Genomic DNA, 21,203 nt, shown 5'->3' with positions numbered 1-21,203 from the left:
AATTCGCTTCTCGCGTATACGAAACATGTCAAGTGTGAGTAAGGTAGCAAGCAGAGGACAGAAAACCCGAGACCAAGAAAATTACGAGCGCCTACGCGTTAAATTATACACCTATTCTTTAAGTATCTGCTATTATACCTATAATTCCCTACTATATTTATATTTCTTTAGTAATTACTACTATATCTACATTTTTCTAGTAACTGCTGCTATATCTATATTTTTCTAGTAATTGCTACTATATTTATATATTTCCAATAACTGCTACTATATATATATAATAAACTGTGGCGGCCCAGAGCCTTGCATATTTCAGACATCCCAATGCACCAATCAAGAAACGCCCACATATCGCGGCTGAGTGTGTGTGCCTATTATGCAGCCTGATTTCTGCCCGCTTCTATTTTGCCATTCCTCATCACGTTGCGAGTCTCAGTATCAACTTAATCTAATTTTTGTCCCCTGCAAAGCATCTTTATATACACTTAATGTATAATGTCACGACCCAACCTTTATGGTCGTAACAACGGGCCTACAGGGTAGGCGCTCTCGGATAAACATCGGACCGGCTGGCCTATCAGCGTACGGTCGATGGAATCGACAGCGATCCGTGTCGATTCACCCTCAGGATCGATGAGAATCATCAATGATCCACGACGATCCAGAATACACGACTGGATATATAAGTTCACTTCATGTCACTCATTAGCATACTTAGATAGCCAGTTGTTATCAACACAATAGCATTCAGATTGAACATTCAGACATTTCATTCTACAGCTAGTGACAGATTTGCCCGTCTACCGACCTGACCGCGCCGCCAACATAAACCCTAGAACCATTCTAAGGTTTGTCCCTTGGAAACAGCTAACCTATAGTGCCCAATAGGACCCGGTTCGTCACATATAATATATTCAGTATCAATCAGTCGCGTCCCTGGGGAATCTCCCTGTCAACATGGATCTCATTGGTGCTGCGGGCAAGATTATATCTCTCATCGAAACAGGAATCCAAGTTTCCGATCAGCTCAAGGCAATCGCCAAGTCGGAACACAAGCTGCCGCCTGACTTGGTGCATCTTCATAACAATGCTCAACAGATCATGGAGATAATAGAGGCGCTTCCCTCTATAGGAATAGGTCCCTCTATAGGAATAGGTTCGATCAACAATGAGAGGGTCGGGTTGCTGGAAGATAGGGCGAAGAAGATCTCCAGCAAAGTGATCGGCATCATGGATGAAGTGAACCCAAAGTGGCGGCAGAAGCAAGATGCTTCCTTGACTTTATGGAGGTCATATTTGAAGAAGAAGGATATTGATTCAATTGGGCGAGACTTTAAGAACTTGCAAGAACAGATGAAACTCGCTCTACTTGATCTCGTCTGGTATTTCCCCCCAGCTCACACAGTAATGAAAGCAGGATAATACTAATGGTTCTCAGCCAATCAAGCTCCGAAGCCAGATCGCAATATGAGGAATTGCACAGGAGGGCTACCCAGGGCGATCAGCGAGTGATTGGCATTGAGGGCTCAATTCATAAGCTTAACCAGGGATTGCATGTCGTTCGAAATTCGATCTACGAGCTCGGTAAACAGATCGGATCAGCTACCTTCACCGAAAAAAGTTTCTTTAGGCAGGCATCTCAAATCTTCGCCATGGAATGGAAGCTTTCCGTTATTCTGTCAAGATTGACAAAAGACTTCCAAGAAAAAGACTTGAAAGCCAGCGCAATAGCCAAATCAGACCCTGGAACTTTCGACTGGATGACTCAAGGTTCCAACTACCGTCACAAATATCCCGATAATCTAAACGACAAAGAAAGACTGGTGTATGATGAATGCGATCCAGATATGCTCGAACATTACGTGGAAGCCTCGGATAACTTTCGATCTTTCCTACGGGGACCGTCTGGAGCATTTCTCATATTGGGGAAACCTGCTTCTGGAAAGTCAACGCTCATAAAATATCTCATGCGCAACTCAGTCGTCTTGGAAGATCTTGAACAATGGGCTTCAAAGACAGGCAAGAGCCTGATACGAGCAATCTTCTTCTTCTCTGTTACGCAAGGCAGCGGTGCATTATCGTCTGAGGAGAGTCTGTACAGGTCTCTTTTATTCCAAATCCTTCATGAGTGTCCGGCTCTCGTGGATGAGGTTTTACCTGGAGAGGCCAGACTTTCAGAGTCTATTCCACTTCCATCCGAAACTGTCCAGGACGCCATCAAATATATCTTCTCGAATAAGTCCAATCTGGCTGATAAATACTGCTTCTGCTTATTCATTGATGGGATCGATGAGTACCGATCGAATTATTCGGAGACAAAACGCGGGAAAACACAAAATAATTATGATATTAGTGAATTGGCACATCATTTGGTGGAGTGGTGTCAACACGACGCCAACAACACCAAGATTATATTCTCATCAAGAGTAATACCCGCCCTGGATGAAAGATTCTCCACCAAGCAAAAGATCTTACTACATTTCCATACAAAGAGGGATATACTTCAATCTGCCTTTTCAAACTTCAAGAGGCATTCCGAGGCAGTCCCCGAGAACTATGTTGAACTAAGTACAGCTATATGTGACCAGGCCCAAGGTGTATTCTTGTGGGCTCGCCTTGTGGTCAAGGATATACTTGAGGCTTATACCGATGGTGTAGATCCTGACACATTTCCAGACAGAATCAAAGCGACACCAACCGACATTGCTGATCTCTACGCAAAAATTATGGAAAGAGTAAAAGAGCAAGACAGGGAGGCATCGGCGATGATTCTGCGCCTCGCAGCCTTTCAACCAGCAGGATTTCCCTTAAGCACTCTCGTTTGCACTTGGTTGGACAACCTCCTCAAAATCGCCAACTTCCCGTGCAATGAACCGGCAGAGCTATACGGCAAAGATAAGGTTAAGCAACATCGCAAAAGAGCCATTCAGCGCCTGGCCGCCTTGACTCACGGAATCTTGGAGGCCCAAGATGTTGACTTGTCGGCGTTACAAAACGCTCCGGATGAAACAAGGTATTTCTTTCAATCCGAGGTTGTATTCTTGCATCGCACTGCGCAGGATTTCATTAGAGGCCTCCTAATGAGAGATGCCGAAGAGGCAGCCAGCGACATCCTCCTCCCGTGGCTGCGAGGAACAGATAATGTCAGCGGAGATGATTGGCCAAAGAGCTGGCGCGCGAATCTTTTCGTTCGAGTATTCCACGCTGAAGTGAGATTCGGTATACTTCGCGCTGACGATTATGGCAAGCCTCACGAGGATCTATTGGATTTCGGCTTTTGGGCTGAAGATATTTCGCTATTGCAACTATCCGATTTTAAAACTTTGTCTGAATTCTCGTCGTTTGCGCACCGCTACTGGAATTTTTATAGAGATATTTCAAATATCGCGGACCTATATCACAGCGATGGCTCATATTCCATTTCCGGGTCGCAACTCCACTTACCAAGTAGATTCACTCTACAAGTGGCACTTTCTATGGGCCAAGACGTGGGCATCTGGATGAGAAAGAGACATCTCTCGCGCAGGTTGAGCTCTCAGATGGCTCTTTTATGCAGCACCATGTCAACCGCTGTACGCCTAGATGACCTCAAATGGCTGCTACAGACCAAAAGGGTTTGTGCCACCGACAAGCGCCCAGTGTGGTCCCCCAGCGATTCTAATTATGTCCTAGATGAGTTAGAAAAGATGAGAGCAGCTGACCAGGGACATGTTGATGGTGACTATCCCTGTGAAGATTCTGATGTCCTTCCTATTCAGACGCGCTGCCAATGGGTTCAGGTCTGGTTGATTTGCCTGTATGTGTCTGGAACCAGGGCTCGTTTAGCAGCAACCGAGACTTCGAATTTCAGACAATTTCGTTATAGACAATTTTTCAATCATCAATGCGAGATGCTGGAATTGTGGCTCCGCTACGGGGCAGCAACTGATGCTATTATCCTCATCGCACCTGAAAGAGAAGATCCAGATGAGCCTTTCGAAATCGAAGCCGGGGATATATCCTATATCGAGATTGAACAACTTCTCCAGTTAGGTGAAAAACCCCCCAACTTTCAGGCCCTCCAATCTTTGCTTGCTAGGAGGCATAAAGCATGGATTTCATGGCTTACAGATTGGATATCGTGGGCATGGACGTCGTGGATAATACGCTGGGTAATATGCGGGTGGGCGTATCATCTTCCCAAAAACAGTGATGCTATTCCTATTCGTAAGAAGTATCGACAGGCATCTCCCCAAGAGGTTTCCCTGTTAGAGTGGGAGATGTACGGCGTCGTATCTGATGATGATGAATTGGTTGGAGACTTCATATTTCAACTTGCGTATTAAAGTTGTAAATGAGGGGTCAAAGACGAATATTCGCTTTGATGGGTTCCATGGCCATTCGGTATTTGATAATATATTGTAAGGCAAAGCATTCGTAGTCAACTTCCAAGAAACTCTCTTATATGAGTAGGTACCTGGGCAAGTGGGGGACAGAAAACCGAGAATGAGAAGATTACGAACGCACACGCCTTAAATAACACGCCTACAAATCCTAACTCTCTAAGTATCTATATTTCTCTAGTACTATAGGTATTTACTACTAAATCTATAATTTCTCTAGTAACTGCTATTATATTTATATTTCTCTAGTAACTGCTATTATATTTATATATCTCTAGTAACTGCTACTATGTCTATATATATTTGGTAGCTATTATTATATCTATATTAATCTATTATTTACTTAGTAGTAGGTTTTTTTTTTTACTACGCCCGTTTAATAAACTAATTAGATATCTATATGACTGGATGTATGTACTTATTCATTTTGCAGTCTCGCTTTTTCTGACCTGTACTTGCTAGGCAATAGCAGATATCATATAAACATCAACCTATCCTAGAAGAAGACTCAACAACCTTAAATAAAACATCCACTTTACATTAGAACTACTAGGTAACAATCTCATTCTCCTAACAAGCATCAGTTTCCATCTTTCTCATCAATATTACATTCCCCTACCAGTTTCATCAACGAAAAAGCATTATCCTCCAGCAAAGTTATCACTCTACTCAAACGGTTTAAAACACCATGATCTAAATAATATCTGAGGATGATGGATCAATTGGAGACATTTGTTACCAAGTAGCGTAGCATTAAGGAATATATGAGAGTTCAAAGATTACAGGTAATCGTGTTGACGATTTCCCAAGGCTATTCGATGCTTGATAACATGCCATACATAAGACAGAGCATTCACTCGTGGTCGACTTAAAGAAACTCTTTTAATAGTGGCAAATATCATATAGACGTCAACCTACCCTAAAAGAACATCCAACAAGCAAATAAAGCAACTGTCTCTCAGAATTTGCAATCTCATTCTCCTACCAAGCATTACAATTTCCATCTTTCTCATCAATGTTACATTCCCCCGTCAGTCTCATCAACGCAATAGCATTAAATCCGCCTGTAAAGACACCCCTCTACTCAAACACTTAAACACTATCATTCTAAATAATGTCTTTTTCTTTCCGATTTCCTATCAAGACAAAAACGCAGCAAGAACAAATTACCTAACTATTTCACATGCCATCCTGATTTTGTCCATCCCCCGGGGTATGAGAAGCGTCAACGCCGTGAAAAGCATCTCCGAAAGCCGAGTCCTCCATGTCCATCTGCAGATCCAGGTCGTCATCGCCGAGTCCGCCTGCTGAGCCGTCCAGCTCCGGGGCATCGTAGCCCGCGAGGGCATCGCCCGCCGTGTCTAAATCGCCTAGAGAGCTAAAGTCATTCTGATCAAAGGATACAGAGCCTCCTTCTGTAACCGCAGGGGTCGCTGCTGCTGAGGGCACCTTTGCGGCCGCTGGTGTTGGTGGTTTGGCATCATCGCCCTCTGCACTAGCCGTGGGAGCGGCAGCAGGAATAGGGGCGGTAGTCGTGGCGGCAGCATCAGTAGGAGGTTGTGTTGTTGTCTGAGCCGCATCGTTAGCCGTTGCCTGGTCGTCATCTTTGGGAACCACGACCCAGTCTCCACTACCAGTGCCATGGTCGGGCGTAGTTCGTACCTCGTTCTCGGCAGCAGTATCAGTTCCACCCATTTCTACGTCTCCCGCAGGCTGTGGGGGAGCAGCTGTAGGTGCCGCGGCTGCGGGAGCCGGTGAAGCGGCGTTTGCAGCCTGTGCCGGAGTAGCTGTGCCTGACTGACCGGCCGAGAGATTGGGCTGAGGCGTTGGGAAGTTGTTGACCGGCGTCGATGTGGAGGAGAATCCGGTGTGCATTTGATCGAGTAATCCAGATGCTGTATCACCCATGTCCATGTCAGTTTCACCCATCATTCCACCGCTTGCTTGAGAACCCGCCCGAGATGGCTGCCGAGAAAGTTCTGCAGTTGAGCCTGGCGCTGGCGGCTCAGGGGCGGGAGCCTGATAACCTCCCTCCTGGATGCGCTTGGAGAGCGGCAGGCTGACTATCTTGCGACCCGTCGATGACTCCACCTGCTGCACAACTTCTTCGATGGAGTGTTTCGACACATGGCGGCCTACGGGCTCATCTTCGGACTGATGCTTGCCGTGTGATCCATGCCCGTCCACAATGTTTCTCAGCTCCTTCTCTTTTATTTTCAGCAGCGAGTGCTCTTTCAATGCAGTCATTGTCTTTTGGTGCTCTTCTTCCATCTTCTGGATCTCGGCTTGAGTAGAGCTGACATACTTGTCGACGCGCTTGCGGAATTCGTCTGCCTGGCCAGGATCCAGTCGTCCGATGTATGCCTTTTCCGGTGCTTGGCTGTATGCCTCGCCACCCTGCGCAGTAAAAATGCCCTCTGTTAGGGACGCCAGTTCACCTTTGAGACCCAAGCCGAGGTCAGCAGGTGTGATCTGACTTATTCTATAGGCAGAAGACAGGATTTCCTCCATCCACTCGTGATTTTGCTGGTATCGGCTCATTGAGATCTCCCTTGGCGTTAGGTGATCAAACATGTCTCCCCTCGAGATATCCTCATCGTCGTCAAAGGCGGCATCGACAGGGGGGATTCCTGGTGGAAGCACTGCTTGCTGGGCCTGAGCCTGGCCATGGCGAGCCCTCTTAGGAGGCGGGCCAGGCGGCGGTGGCTGGGCAGGGTATGCCATCTGCTGAGGTACACCGCGAGGGTTCATCTGGGGACCCATCTGCTGGCGAGTGAGCTCCGGGAGTGAAGGCCAGTTGACTCTATCAGACAGCATGAACTCCTTTCGGCGGATCTGGCCTGCCCGCTGGAGAAAGTGGCGTTGTTGCATGATGGCATTGACCCTCTCGTCATAGGGAATCATGGCAACGGGGACGCGATCGTTCATCTCGGCAGGACCATAGTGCACAATGAACAAGTTTGGGTCTGGCTGCGGGGGGTTGGGGTGACCGGCGACGGGAACAAGTCGGAATCGTCGTCGAGCATGGAGGGTGAATTGTTCGCCGGGGATATAGCCTGCCTTGAGGTAGTATATCTCGAGCATCTGTTGTCGCGTGTCAGTTGTTGTCTAGGACATTTGCCAATGGCTCAATAGTGTCACAAACCAATCCATTGCCCAAATCATGCTTGTAGATCTGCTCAGGCGGTGCCCAAACGAAGCCATCCGTCGCGAAATTGGTCCCCAATCTAGAGAGAGGCTGCCATGTCAGCAGGATGGTGCCATCGGCGGGCTTATCGAGATATGTCCAGAAGAAGGGCGCCTGGTCTCTGGCAATCTGGGGCGCATTCATAAGCCACTTGGCAACCTCGTTGAAGTCGAGCCGGGGGATCGCAGGGTATCGGTACGACGAGATGAGGTGAACATGTGGCATCTATATCCATCCTGTATTAGCAGCAGTTCTAGTACATGGTGATGCCTGCAATTCGGCATTCGAAATAAGAGAGCACTTACAAGGTCCTGGGGGACGCTGTGGCTGGGATTTGGTTGCGCCATGCTGGGTGCTGTCGGCTCTATGGCGACTCGACTCTTGCAGCTTCAGGCATGCAAAATGCGCAGCCAGAATGGCACAGATTTGGCCGGGACGATGGTGGCGGATCCAATGCGCGCGGCACGTGAAGAGCGCCGATGGATCTGGAGATGAGGCGGAAAGTGGAAAAGGCAGATGCAGCGGCCGGGATGCGAAAGATGCAGAGCGTGAGATGCGGCTGTCGTTTGAGTCGCGCGAAACCCGAATTTGTCGCGACGAGGCTGCAGCTGGGCTTTGGGCCAATCATAGGTCAGCATTGAAGATGGGAGTGGGTCAGTATTTAGATAGAGGTAGCCTTGCAATGAATGAATGAGACTAAATGAGACTGAGTACCTATATATACAATGGATACATATTAATGTACTAGATGTTGCTTATTCTTATTATGAATGCTTCACTCAATGGTCAATGCATTGATCTATTCTAACCTTCATTCGTTTGGGTCAAAGAATCTACTTAAACGTGCCTCGAAGGGCGGGTCTTGGATTAGTACACATAAGCCAATCACTGATCGTCTGTACACCAGCCATGTGTGAGGTCACTGTCAAGAAAACAAAGCCATCACCATTCCAAACAATGGCTCTATTACATGCTATAATGAATGAATGTAAATGCAATAAATTCCTCTGTATTCTGTAGATACTTATCCACCTACCGTGTCAACTGTCACATGACTCTCTGCAAACCTGCTGCCAGTCCATTATCCAATCACGTGACCTCTCCGTTGCCTCGCCGATTTTAGATCTCGATATCAACAACCAGTGGCCAAACCGCCACGCTTCTCGAATCTACCGAAACCGCAAAAACTCTCTTCTCGAAATCTCGATACGCGCCCACAACCAGCCGCGCACGCAAACGGAACTTGCAATCGTGGGGACTTTGAGCCAAAGGGACGCTCAAAGGTACGTTTTTACTTTGCACAGCTGCGAGACTCCCATCAGCCATAAGAAAACAAAAAAAAAAAAAAACGGGGTTTGTTCATCATGTCACATCCACCACCTCCAGGCACGAATCTCCCTGCGCGCCCGCCCGCCAGCACATCGAGGCCAGGCTTCAGATCGAGCTTCAACCCGTCGGGCCAGTCCTCTGCCGCACCGGCATCGTCATCGTCGACGCCGTCGTACTCGAATGCAAACTCCGCGCGAGCAGCCGCCGCCTCGAGCTACCCAGCTGCCCAAGCCCACTATGGCTCGTCCTACTCGAGCTATCCTAGCCACGCTGCGGGCTCGTCCGTGAACCGCTCTGCTTCGGGATACTCGTACCCTCAAGCAGGCAATCAGCAACAACACTATCCCCAGCAACAGCAAGCGCAAAGCTACGCCCCTCATGCCTATTCGCAGCAGCAGTCGCAGTCGTACCAGGGCCAGTCATACCAGGCCCAACCGTACCAGGCCCAGCAGTACCAAGCAGCACCGCGTATCCAGAACCCTTTCCCTACGCCAGGTGCTGCTGCTGCCGCTGGACCTGACTACGACCCGGACATGGCTGCCCAGATTGCCCAATGGCAGAGCGCCTACGGCCCCCGCGAAACCGACAAGGACGGCAAGCCCGTGCCGGCGCCAGAGTACGCGAAGCCCGAGGTCGTAGACCCGACTGCGCAGACGGACAAGAAGAAGACTGTTGTTCGAGAGGGCGGCGGCAAGAAGTGGACGGACGACACATTGCTGGAATGGGATCCGTCTCACTTGCGCCTCTTTGTTGGAAACTTGGCTGGCGAAACGACAGACGAGTCTCTCCTCAAGGCGTTTGCTCGGTGGAAATCCGTGCAAAAGGCCAGAGTCATTCGTGATAAGCGCACGACAAAGTCCAAGGGATACGGCTTCGTCAGCTTCAGCGACGCCGATGACTTTTTTCAGGCGGCCAAGGAGATGCACGGCAAATACATCCAGAGCCATCCCGTTGTCGTCAAGAAGGCCAATACGGAGATTAAGGCGACAAATGTTAAGAATAAGGGACACAACAACAAGAAGAAGGGCGGCAACAGTGGTAGTGGGAACCGCGGAAATGATTCCGGGGCTGGAGGGTATGAGCCGAATCTTGGTCCTCGATCGGGTTCTGGCGTTACCAAGGCTGGGCAGAAGACGAAGAATGGTTTACGCCTTTTGGGTTAAAGAATGGGGGAAGGGAAGATGATTCTTTTGATGGCATAGAACACAAGACTTGTGTTGTTCTCATGTTTTTTTTATGTTTGAGTCTACGCATTGGCGTTGGGGAAAGGGAGGAACATTATCAGGACATACCCGTACATGGAAATAACAAAAAGGGATTACTTTGATGCATACATAGTGTAAAAATACAACACATGGCCTTTGTTAATACGAAAAGATTTGTCCAGTATACACCTTCATATTTCACATGGGGTATCTGTTTCGCCCTCTGCTCTAGCCGTCTGTCTAAATGCTTTCCCGTCATGCATGAAACAACACATGCTGGTTGATCAAAACCATCTCTTCCTCCTCATTCTCCTCATCCATATCTTCTCTTCCAAATCTGCCCTTGTAAAATAAAACAACATTGGTTCAGCCCATTAAAAAGAAAACAAGTTTTATGTGCTCCAGATTGCATTCCCCCGTCCCATTCCATATCTTCCCATTCAAATGCTTTAACAATGATAATAGATACCAGGCTTTCTGACAAGATATATGTATGTTTGTTGTGTGTGCAAAAAGCCTTGGTTGGCCTAGAAAAAGACCTCGAAATAACAGCCAGTATACAAAAAATTTATAATAAAATGACGTGGTATGTAGGGCAGGTGGTTCGGAATCGCCCTAATGTTGCGTATATATGTATATTCGATGTGCATTCCCTCTGCTTTCTCGTTTAGCTGTCCCTTCTTAGTAGGCGATCTCTCGACGCATCTCTTTGGTGCGAGGACCGCACGCCGTTGGGCTGAATATCGCCGTCGGACGTGACGAGGGCGTCGCCCCTCTCCATGTTCTGCGCAAGGAGCCCAGCTGTCTCCTCGGCGCTGTCGTCGTTTTCAAAGTCGCTGGCACTAGTGCTCATGCCGGCGTCGACGTCGGTGACGCGGACGTGGACTTGGACCTGGGCCTCCTCGCGCATCTTGCTAATCTTGACGTAGTTGTAGGCGATGATGGCCAGCATGGTGGTGATGAGGCCGATGAAGTTGATGAGGGTGAGTTTGTCCTTGAACACGACGGAGGCGGCCGAGATGGTGACGACCTCCTTGAAGATGCCGGCAATGGAGAGCGTGACGACGGATGTACGCTGCAGCAAGGCGAACTCGGATGCCGTCATACAAAAGGCGATACAACCTGGGAATAAAAGGAACAAGGGCGTCATGAAGGTGCCCCATTCGGCGCTGAGAGTCTTCAAGCCTTCCCAGAGAGGAACGAAGCCCTCAACAGGGATTGCAATGGAAAACAGAGTGATGAACATGACTGGCGTAAGGAAGAAGATGCTGGAAAAGGGGTTCGAAGTCGCGGGGTTGCGAAGAAGCAGAATCTGGGTGAGGCCCCAGCGGAAGCCGGAAAAGAAGGCTGCTGAAATGACGAGAGCGAAGCCACCGAGCTTGAATTCGACTTCACCGAACACCATGAGGATGACGCCCATTGTCATGGTTGCAATGATGGCGACGAGGCGCCAGGTGGGCTTTTCGAGGCCAAAGGCGAATGCGAACAGGAGAACGAATGCGAGAGAGGAGGACTTGCACATGGCTTGACGAGTTGTTAGTTGGGTGGGATAAGTACTGGGATGGTTAACCAAAACTCACTGTAAAATGTCAAGCTGATAAACTTGAGTGAAGTATTTCCCAAGCCAATGTCGAGACCGGTGGCAGCACCGCAAGGTCCAACCCTTGTAAGATAAAACATCTTGGACATAGTCGAGCTGTTCTCCGTTTCGTGCCGGGATCTGCCCATGTCGGATGTGTGGGATTTCTGCGGCCGTAATGACGGAATGAAGAAGAGGACGAGGCCGGAGAGGATAAATTGCACCACCATGTGCATCGACGTTGTGAATAGTGGGAACGCAAAGTTGAGGCGATCTTCGTCAAACATCCACTTGTTGTACTGCAGGCCAATTCTGTCAGAGGAAACCATTACAGCAAAACCAAAAAGAGGACAATTTTGGCTTGTAAAAGCAGTCAACTTACCAGCGAGATGGATAGTGAAAAGAAGTACCACAGCAGAATCAATACGACATTGACAAGCAGCTTCTTGACGACGTCCTTGTCTGCTTCCTGGCGCTCTTCTTCCGACAACGACTTGTCACGCGCAATGCGCTGTCCCAGCTGTGTTATTCTCCGGCGCTTCTTCTGCCTCCGGGCACGCTCCTTGTTGCTCAATCCCGTCTCCTCGTCACTGTGTAGATCCTCATCGCTGAAGCTGGGCCTCCCGTGGCCATCGTCGTCGTTTCCAGAGTTGGTCGATGTGCTGCTGCTTCCTCCGGTTTCCTCCAACAAGTCTGAGCGGTCAGGCAAACCGGCCGAAAGGTGTTTTCTGCCACCAGCGCCGGCAGCTGCTGGTGCGGCTTGGGGAGTGTTGTTGAGGGCGCTGCTCTTTCGCCTCCTGTGTCCTAGAATGGGCTCCATCTCGATCTCGGTGCTGTTGCTGTCACCGGCCACTTGTGCAGAGGCGACTCCCGAGGACGAGGACTGGACGAACGCGCTGGTGGATGCGCCCTCTCGTCCAAACTCGGGGGAGGTGACGACAGAGGGAGAGAAGTCGGGGAAGGGCTCGGTGAGGGTGGCGTCGGTGTCAATGGCGATGGAGGAGCGGCGTCGATGAGGGTGAGGGTGAGGATGATCAGAATGAGAATGAGAGGAGGACATAGTTTATTAGTCACAGCACAAGGTGGTGGTAGTTGGAGTGCTGTAATAATGAAGGGGGCATCCAGGACGGGGTTTGGCTGCCCATGCCCATGTCCGGGATCTGGTTGGCTGCCGGTCTACTTCTTTTGGCTGGACCGGGGCCTGGCCATCGACTCTCTCCGCTTCTGCGATGCAGCTAGAATGAAAATTGGGCCAGATGCTGGCGGATGACCAGATGGAGGAACAGATTTGCGGGAGGAGAAGAGAATAGAGAGAAGCGCGTATCCGTACCCGCCAATTGAGGAACGAAGTCAATGCTAGCAATGCAGAATCAATGCGGTGGTGGCCCAAGTACAAGTACAAGTACAAGTGCAAGTACCTCAATGCAAGGGGGGTGGAGTGTCAGGTGTTAGCCTCAGGGTCATCAGGCGCCTCTCGGGGAAGCCAGAGCGGCAGGGGGTCACTGACGGGCCCTGGAAAATGGAACCTAGAAGCCCAATTGAAGCACCGTCAGGGGAGAGAGAGATGGGCGCTGAGATCAATGACAGAGACTATTCGTTGGCAAAGAAGTATGGGTACATTGAGGCAACATTGAACTTGGTGTACAGTACAAGTTGAACCATTCCTGATGGATAAAGGCAGTTTTCCTGCGCTGTACTGTAGGTATGTAGCATCGCATCTGTATTCAGGCGAGAGAAACAGTAGACGGACCCCAAAATATTGATCCAATATTCCCGCCCGCCAAGCTACTAAGACGGCTGTATTATTGCTGCCGCTGCTATTCACTCTTAGGCAGGAGCTAAAATACAAATTATTGCCACCTAAGCAGCAAGCAGACCTCGAGCTGTTTTGTCAAGATCCATTCCATCAATTCCATTACATATCGCCGATGGTCTCGACTGCTTGGCAGCATATCATCTCCCTATAAACCTGCCAAGAGTGCTTTGCCTGAACCGAGTACGAAATCCGACTTGTTCAATCCCGCCCATCGGACTGTCGCGTGCCCGGCAGATACAAGTACAAGTCACTGTACACCATGAACGCAGACAGATGGAAATCTCCCCTCTCCAATCCAATGATTGATGCTTAATTGGGCCGTGTGGATACGGCAGCCAACCAGCCGGTGATTAGCGCAAACGGAACAAGCAGAGCATGCGCTGTCCCGGACATCCGCCTATTTCTCTGTGTAATGAAAGACACTTGATGTTGGCATGGAAGTCGGCACTTTGTTGTCTTACATTTTGATCTTCATAACAGATGTACGGAGTACCTAGTCTATGATGTAGGTGCCAAGTCATCCTTACTTGAGACACGGACGGCAAACAAGAACTGCTCCCGGATGAAAGAATGCCGAGAAAAGACTCCCTCATCAACACCATCTCAACTCATCTCATCTCCTCTCTCACCTCCCTGCAGCATAAACAAGTCCTGAGCAGCCGCAACAAGTATCGCCAACTTGGTAGCGCTGTTTCGGTCTGATTGAGCTGCCTGATCTCCTGAATTGAGCGCTACTTAGTACTTTACCCCTGTCTATTTTAGTTGGCCCGGCCCCCGCTCCACGAGGCAAGGGTGAGACTGGTACAGTGTGGGAGGCCGTTGGGATACGTGCGCGCACTCTCAGCGAAACATTATACGCACATGTGTGTGGGAGCTTACATGCGCACACAGGAGTTGGAGCACCGTCAATGGCTCACCCAGCACAGATGGTCACCAGCCTATGGCAGTAACAGATAGGAAACTGGAGACCCTTCTTTGAACTGCTATCAGTTGTTTGCCGAGATTCTCTGGGATAACCTGGGAAGCAGAGAACATATGCTCATGATTGCTTCACTTGAGCAAGTCTAACAAGCCTCTTTATCCGGAGTCAACCACACAACTCTGATGGTCCACGACTAATCAATCGATTAACCCCGCCGGAATAAATGGTGACTCCAAATATCTGCAGTGCAACACATGTTCGGGACAATTCAAAATCCTTCTCCTCGTGGTGTATGTGTTACTGTATGTGTTGGCTTTGTTTCCCTCTAGCAATAGGTCCGTCTGTTTGCAGCATATAGAGAGATTCTTGTATCCGAATCTCATTACTCTATCGATGCAAACTTAGAACTTGGGTTATGTAATCTTACAGATCACATGCTCTGCGCTGCCTTCTCTGCTCCCAGCTGACATCATCAACTAGTACGTACAAATCGGTACCTGCGCTCGCCGGTATTGGCCCCGGATCCACCTTGCAGCAGAGTCGCACCTCGGTCTATCGATGCACTCAAGTATACATCAAAGAAGCGTCTCCTTACAAGTATTTAGATGTCATTGTATATTTAAATGTCCATATCGGATAAATCATTTGGCTATTATTTGCATCCATAGTTATTTCTTCATTATAACAACTAAACACCTACAATAATACAGAAGGGAGAAAACAAGAGTACAATTCAAAAGTACATCCATAGATCCGCCACCCCCGGTTTCGCCGAGGCTATTGTCAGTCAGCCGGGGCCCCTCTAACTGGCTTTTGCCTGCCTACTAATACGTGACAACGCCATAGAGCTTCATCTCATACATCAAGCAAACCACAACTTATCTCACTCACTCATTCACTCACATCATTCTCATACCTGGAACAGAACTCAACACATCTTATCAGTTCACATACAGCCATGGAAGACGCTTCCTGCAGCGGCTCGACGCCCTTTAAGCGTCTCGTCGACCACCAGTCCCGCGATTCTAGCCACCACCAAGACAGACATGTGAGCCGAGGGGCTTTCGGCCAGAATGTAAGCATTCCCTCTCTCTCTCCCTTTTTCTACCGCCATCACCAAAACAACATCGTGATGTAGCTCTTGCTAACATCTTTGACAAAAAGTCTTTCCGCTCTTCACCGCTGCATCCCGCTCAGGGCCAGCAAGATGGCTTCGGCGCATTCATGGGCAGCGCGTCTGCCCTGCCCGGCTTTGAAAGCGATCCCGCCACCAGACTGACGGCCTCGCTGCCCTTTGCACAAGTTGCACCGGCAGCAGCTCATCCTAGCTTTTCCAGTCCCGCGCCGATGCAGATGCAGGCATCAGGTGCGAGCAGCTGGGCAACCGACTTTAACCGCTTCACGGCGCAGCAGCAACGAGCGCCTTCAGCAACGCACATGGCGGCACCAGCTCGCCAGATGAGCCATTCGCCTGCTCAGTCCAACTTCCAGTCCAGCTATCAGCCTAGCTTTGCGCAGCCAAACTTTGCTGCTGCGTTTGGTGGCTCGTCCATGTTTAGCCCACCTGCTGCCGCAACAGCAAGGGAGCCGGATTTCGACCAGGAAATGTCGCGCTGGATGTCGACGCATGGAGGAGGCAACATGACCGAGGTGGATGCCGCCATGGAGCAAATGGCCCGCGAACTAGAGGAAAACGAAGCCATCGCCGCTGCAGTCGAAGCCTCAAAGCAGACACATCTCGAAGAGCCCGAAATCGGCAACTTATCGCTAGACTCAAAGGAACCCGAAGCCGAGCTCGCACCAGTCATGGAACAAGAGCCGCAGCTGGAGCCAGAGCTAGAAAAGGAACAAGTAGACACCCAGCTCCCGAAATCAGCTGTCGCCGAGGCCGCCGAGAAGCTCCTCGACTGCGTCAAGCACGAGAGCGGCGAGAAGTGGCAAAATTCCATCTTTTTGTCCCTGATGCGCGACTTCCGCGACGGCAGGAAGGACATTGTGGGCGACGAGATTCGGTCGACGACGGGGGAGACGACGCCTGCTCCTGCGGTCCAGCCTGTTGCGACTTGACTTGCGTCGTCTGCAGGGGATTCTGAGAGGTTGTTTAGGTCGTGTGTTGGATATTTGAGCCAGACTACGTTTTGAATTGGTGTTTTTTGGGGCTTGGATTTGGGAGCAGGGCGTTTTATGGGATAGCAAATGGTGGAATTTAGAGACTCATCTAATTGATGTATTAGATTGTATTTGTCACGGCGTGTCTTGCATCGGATGTCATGTTTGGTGACTATGGGAAAGATGCTGCTTGAATAGGGGTGGACATGTACAATAGTAGTTCATGGAATACATCATCATCATCAAGCTTGCAGTAAACATTGAAAACAGTAAAAAAGAGGAACAAGTTACGCATCATCACAGTGAAAAGCGCTCAAATGCCACATATACAAAGTCATTTTTGCATTTGTCGTATATAACGCAGCAGCATGCCATCGACAAACTGCACGCATCCATTTCATAATTTTACTCCTGCCACTTCGGCTCAACTGTAAACAACAACGCAAGAGGTAAAATATTACCTCAAAGACAAGAAAAAACAGAAGCAAAAAAGGAGGGAAAGGGAATAAAGAGTATACAGTCTATATACATGCAAAAAAAAAAAAAAAGCAAATCAGCCACATAAAAAACCTGCGCGCTGCCGCTACGCGTGAAGATGATTAAAAAAGAAAAGTAAGAAGCATAAACATGAACGTATCCCCTCCAATAACCCCTCCTTGCCTCCTCAACGCCGAATTGAAAAAAGAAAACGAGAAGAAAGTAACGCCTCAAGATGCAGAAGAGCCCATCCTCCGTTTTTGTGAGAAAGAATAGGCCACATCTGCCTAAATATCAAAACGCCGGCACATGATATAAACATTCCCCCCTTTGAGCCTGTAGACACACAGGTAATGATACGAGAGAGATATAGAGAGAAAAAGAAAGAAAAGAAAATGCCAACGAGCTAAACAGCGTCTATGAGGAACCCGTAAAAGGAGAAGACCACAGCAGACACCCACAGGGCGTCAGGTTATACACTTGTTTGGCAACCCAAGGATCGGTCCAGCTCCTACGAACCGGGCGTCCATCGCGCTTTCGTCCGTAACTGCTCTTCTGGTTATCGTTGTCAAAGTTTTCGTCGAGCTCAATCACGATGGGTTTTCCGAAGCTATCGGTCAAGTTCTTCATGCTGCGCCCATCGTTGTAAATCAGGACCTGGCGACAAAAAGGCTTGGGAGTCAACGAAGTCACCCGGTTCTCCGTGAATTTGACCGTTTTCGGATAAGGGTGAAAGCCGTCCGTAGGGTACGGGTTGGAGACAGGAGCTACCGTCGACGTTGGGTGAGGCGATGAGCTGGCGTTTTGAGTAGGATAGATGAAAACGTCGAGCTTCGTGTCAGGCCATGTGCATATCCAAGGCTTGTCGCCATTCTTAGCCCCGACACTTGTGCCCCTGCTCTGCATCATGTCGTGGTTGATGAGTGGCCGGCCCAGGTTGTCCCAGCGCTTGGATTTTGAAGAGAATGCATCCTCTTGAACGACGACGGTTTTGTCATATGTCACCTGGAGCCACCACGCCGGGCCACGGCGAGGCTCCATAGTGTCGTTGACAAGTAGCATGGGCGAGCTATAGATGTGTGGAGGCTGTGTTCCCCAGAGAAATTGCGAATCCAGGGAGTTGATGGCCTTGAGAGTGAGGTTGTAACACGACGTGTCTTCTGCGTCGTCAGATACATCGATATTCATTTGGTAATAGCTATAAGGTAAGTTGCAGCTCCAAGCAGAGAGCTGACTGGGATCGGCGAGACACGAGTTGGGCGCTGCGCTGGGGAAAATGGGTGGCAGCGCATAGTTACCAGGCGGCAGACGAGGCAGACCAATTGGGACGCTGCTCAAAGGAACAACATCAGGCGCTGGCGATGGAGTCGGATAATTGTCATCGGATGGACCGCCACTGCACGAGTTAATGACATTGAGACAATGAAAGAAGTGGGGTTTGACGGAAGAAAAGACATACCTAGGTCGCGATTTATGATGTGACAGAACAGTTCCAATAACGGCGCCCAAGATGACGCCCATGAGAACAACGCCGATCAAAAGCAGGCAAATGGCCCAGTATGGCACAATGCCCCAAAGCTTCTTCTTTCCCCTGCGCTGCCACTTGTTCATTCTGGCCTTTTCTGCGGAGCTCTGAGCGGCCGTGTTGATGTCGTGCCGACTGTTACTAGATGGTCTAGATTGTGAGGGCTGAAGGTCCTCTTCAGAGGAGAACTCGGGATTCCGCGTTGCTCTCCCGGCCCCAGCAACGGTCCCAGCCGGAGTCGAAGTCCCGGTCATGGTTTCTTCCGGTATCGCAACAGCGGGGGTCTTGGAGGCAAAAGCTTGATCAGGATATCTCGTGTAGGGAGGTAGCTCTTCGGTATGTCCCAACGGCCCAACTAAAGCGCCTGCTTCTTCTCCATCCGGTCCAAGTTGTCTTTGGTATCCATCGCCAGCTGCTGCGAAGCCGAGGGGGATCTGGTGAGGAGTCTCATCGCCTGTAGTGGCAATGTTTTGCGGATAAAGAGCATATGGATGCGCGGGGCCGCGATGTCCATCGTATGAACGACGGTTCGCAGGTTGGTCAGTCGATGCCGTGGCGTTGCTCAGTGTCCTCTGTAGATACATCTGATACGGATGCGAAGCGCTGGTGGGACCTCGATAAGGGCTCTGAGGCCGCAACTGAGGCATCCCTGTGGATGATGCTAATGACGGACCGGTCTGGGCAGAATTCGAGCCATCGTTGTGAAGCGTAAGAGAATCGTGAGGTCGTGGTGGTTTATATGCGCTTGATGGACGGGCAGGCGCGGATGGTGGGGGTTTGGAGGTGGCAGAACTCGACTGTTGCTGGTTGGATGGGTTTAGAGACAGCAATCGAGCCTGCGAAGAATCGGGAGAGGCGACCTCGGGGTTGTTGGGGGTCGAAGATGAGGATGAAGTGTCGGTTGGCGTTAGATCTGTTGGTCGGAAGCCATCAGACACGGTGGCTACAGCCAGTTCATATGAATCGTGGCCCTCGCTATCCTCTGACTGCCTCCGCGACCGTTCCTGGAGCGACTTCTGGGAGATTTCAGCGGACTTTCTGTTGAAGGGATCCATGGCGACAGCGGCAGGATTGTCGTCTGGCGAAGAGCGCTGGAGCGACTGCCAGAGCAGGAAGAGCCCAGGAGGATCTCAAGACGAAGCGGCCCTGAGAGGCCGCAGACGGCACCTGTCGGCGTCGTCCCCCGATTGACCGCGTGGGAATTTAACTCGGCCGGCCGGGGAACGAAGACCAAGACACGACGAGACGGCGATCGGAATGCAAAGGCGAGGGCAGATCGATCGATTTCTTTGTCCGTCGGTGGGAGGTTGGTGTTAGTGTCGGGGGCGTGTCGAGCGAAGATGCGGCGTCGTGACTTTTGCGAGCGGCATCAACGACGGCTGAGGATGGCGACAGCGGCAATACAAGGCGAATGCTCAATTGGCATCAAGCCAGGCGTGGTGGAAGCAAGGAAGCCGGATCGCGAGATTCCAAATGGCTGAGGTCAGTTCAGGTCAGTTCAGGTCAGGCCAGTGGAGGCCAGGGCCGGTGCAGTAGAAGCAGTGGGCAGCAGAAGCACAGCAGAAGCAGAAGCGGGCTGGAATCAAGTCCCGGAGCACTGAGCGCCCACTGAGCTGTAGCGCTCATGCAACGCTAGCAACAGAATCCGGGCGCCAAAAAAAAACTTGCACGATGAACCAGACGGCAATTCGGTGACACTCTAGGTTTCGGATCGAATGGGGCTAGCCTGTATGGGACCTGCGGGGTCGGAAAAAGAGGAACTTCGGGCGTGTCATTGGCCGGCAGCGTTTTAGTGGTCAGCACGGATCTAAGCCGGATACGGGTGGCTTGCCTGCATTGGCCCCTGAAGCTGAAGCACCCAAGCAGAAAAAAAAGGCACGAGCGCTGGGTTGGCAGCGGCTTGTTCAAATGTTTATTTTCTTTGTTGATAAAATGGATTGATGCAAATAGATTTTCACTCTATGACGTCTCATGATAAGATGGCTACTAATTCTGATACGTTGTTCACGTGAAGGCGACTTAGAACACGAGGGTTTCAAACTTTGATGCTCCCACAACAAGCGCACATCAACAGTACGTACCTTATACGAAGGAGTCCGTCAAACTCTGTGCCATGCAAGGGGGGCCTATCGGCAACGCCTCTCTCGGTTGCTCATGTTCGGACTTAACAAGGAAAAGAAAAGAAAAGCTGGAGGCGAGAGACGACATGGGATTGGAGACTGGTTGATTAGAGCCCTGCCGTGAGCCGGCTGCCGTCCCCGCCAAGCCCAGGCCATTGAACCTGAACATGCTGGCACGGGCTCAGTTCGGCTCAGCTCAGTCATCCATCAGGGCGGCGATCATCATCTGCCCTCTTCTCATAACATCCCCAAGGGGCGACGATGGTAAGATGGTAGCGACCTTGCCCTGACAGGCAGGCATGGTCTTGTGACGGGGGCCAACTCAACTCAAATCTCACCACAAGCCTCTTCTTATCTTCAGATGGGATGGGTATTACAGGCACCTTACGGATACACAGCCAGCCAACTCCACACCTCCCGAGGACGGGCTTTGGTGATGGGCTAAGGGTGTCAGCTAACCTTATTGCGAACAGCGCTGACAAAGCCTGATGGGAGGACTATTTTCCCTTGTTCTTTTTTTTGTCTTTCATCTTGCCGAGAGCAAATTAGTTG

General features: G+C 50.1%; 6 protein-coding genes across 6 annotated transcripts; 3 read left to right on the top strand and 3 right to left on the bottom strand.

Moving 5' to 3' along the window:
* Positions 1–957: 957 nt before the first annotated feature.
* On the top strand, positions 958–4,325 carry T069G_11083 (uncharacterized protein; the record flags this gene model as incomplete). The annotated part of the gene is made up of 2 exons (XM_056178293.1): positions 958–1,382; positions 1,439–4,325. The coding sequence occupies 2 exons, from the start codon at positions 958–960 to the stop codon at positions 4,323–4,325; spliced, it is 3,312 nt and encodes a 1,103-aa protein (XP_056024583.1).
* Positions 4,326–5,561: 1,236 nt separating this feature from the next.
* On the bottom strand, positions 5,562–7,916 carry T069G_11082 (uncharacterized protein; the record flags this gene model as incomplete). The annotated part of the gene is made up of 5 exons (XM_056178292.1): positions 5,562–5,771; positions 5,832–6,124; positions 6,185–7,466; positions 7,528–7,794; positions 7,875–7,916. The coding sequence occupies 5 exons, from the start codon at positions 7,914–7,916 to the stop codon at positions 5,562–5,564; spliced, it is 2,094 nt and encodes a 697-aa protein (XP_056024582.1).
* Positions 7,917–8,933: 1,017 nt separating this feature from the next.
* T069G_11081 (RNA recognition motif domain-containing protein) lies at positions 8,934–10,061 on the top strand (the record flags this gene model as incomplete). The annotated part of the gene is made up of 1 exon (XM_056178291.1): positions 8,934–10,061. One exon carries the CDS (start codon positions 8,934–8,936, stop codon positions 10,059–10,061), a length of 1,128 nt encoding a protein of 375 aa, XP_056024581.1.
* Positions 10,062–10,770: 709 nt separating this feature from the next.
* T069G_11080 (triose-phosphate transporter family domain-containing protein) lies at positions 10,771–12,742 on the bottom strand (the record flags this gene model as incomplete). The annotated part of the gene is made up of 4 exons (XM_056178290.1): positions 10,771–11,627; positions 11,684–11,766; positions 11,818–11,981; positions 12,065–12,742. The coding sequence occupies 4 exons, from the start codon at positions 12,740–12,742 to the stop codon at positions 10,771–10,773; spliced, it is 1,782 nt and encodes a 593-aa protein (XP_056024580.1).
* A 2,636-nt stretch (positions 12,743–15,378) lies between these two features.
* Positions 15,379–16,487, top strand: T069G_11079 (uncharacterized protein; the record flags this gene model as incomplete). The annotated part of the gene is made up of 2 exons (XM_056178289.1): positions 15,379–15,495; positions 15,585–16,487. The coding sequence occupies 2 exons, from the start codon at positions 15,379–15,381 to the stop codon at positions 16,485–16,487; spliced, it is 1,020 nt and encodes a 339-aa protein (XP_056024579.1).
* A 936-nt stretch (positions 16,488–17,423) lies between these two features.
* On the bottom strand, positions 17,424–19,586 carry T069G_11078 (uncharacterized protein; the record flags this gene model as incomplete). Its single annotated transcript, XM_056178288.1, has 2 exons — positions 17,424–18,402; positions 18,466–19,586. 2 exons carry the CDS (start codon positions 19,584–19,586, stop codon positions 17,424–17,426), a joined length of 2,100 nt encoding a protein of 699 aa, XP_056024578.1.
* Positions 19,587–21,203: the final 1,617 nt, after the last annotated feature.

Source organism: Trichoderma breve (genome assembly GCF_028502605.1).
Source record: "Trichoderma breve strain T069 chromosome 7 map unlocalized scaffold00007, whole genome shotgun sequence".
In the NCBI taxonomy this organism is placed as follows: domain Eukaryota; kingdom Fungi; phylum Ascomycota; class Sordariomycetes; order Hypocreales; family Hypocreaceae; genus Trichoderma; species Trichoderma breve.
The sequence above is the reverse complement of the archived record's forward strand: the minus strand, read 5'-3'. Positions and strand labels throughout refer to the sequence as shown.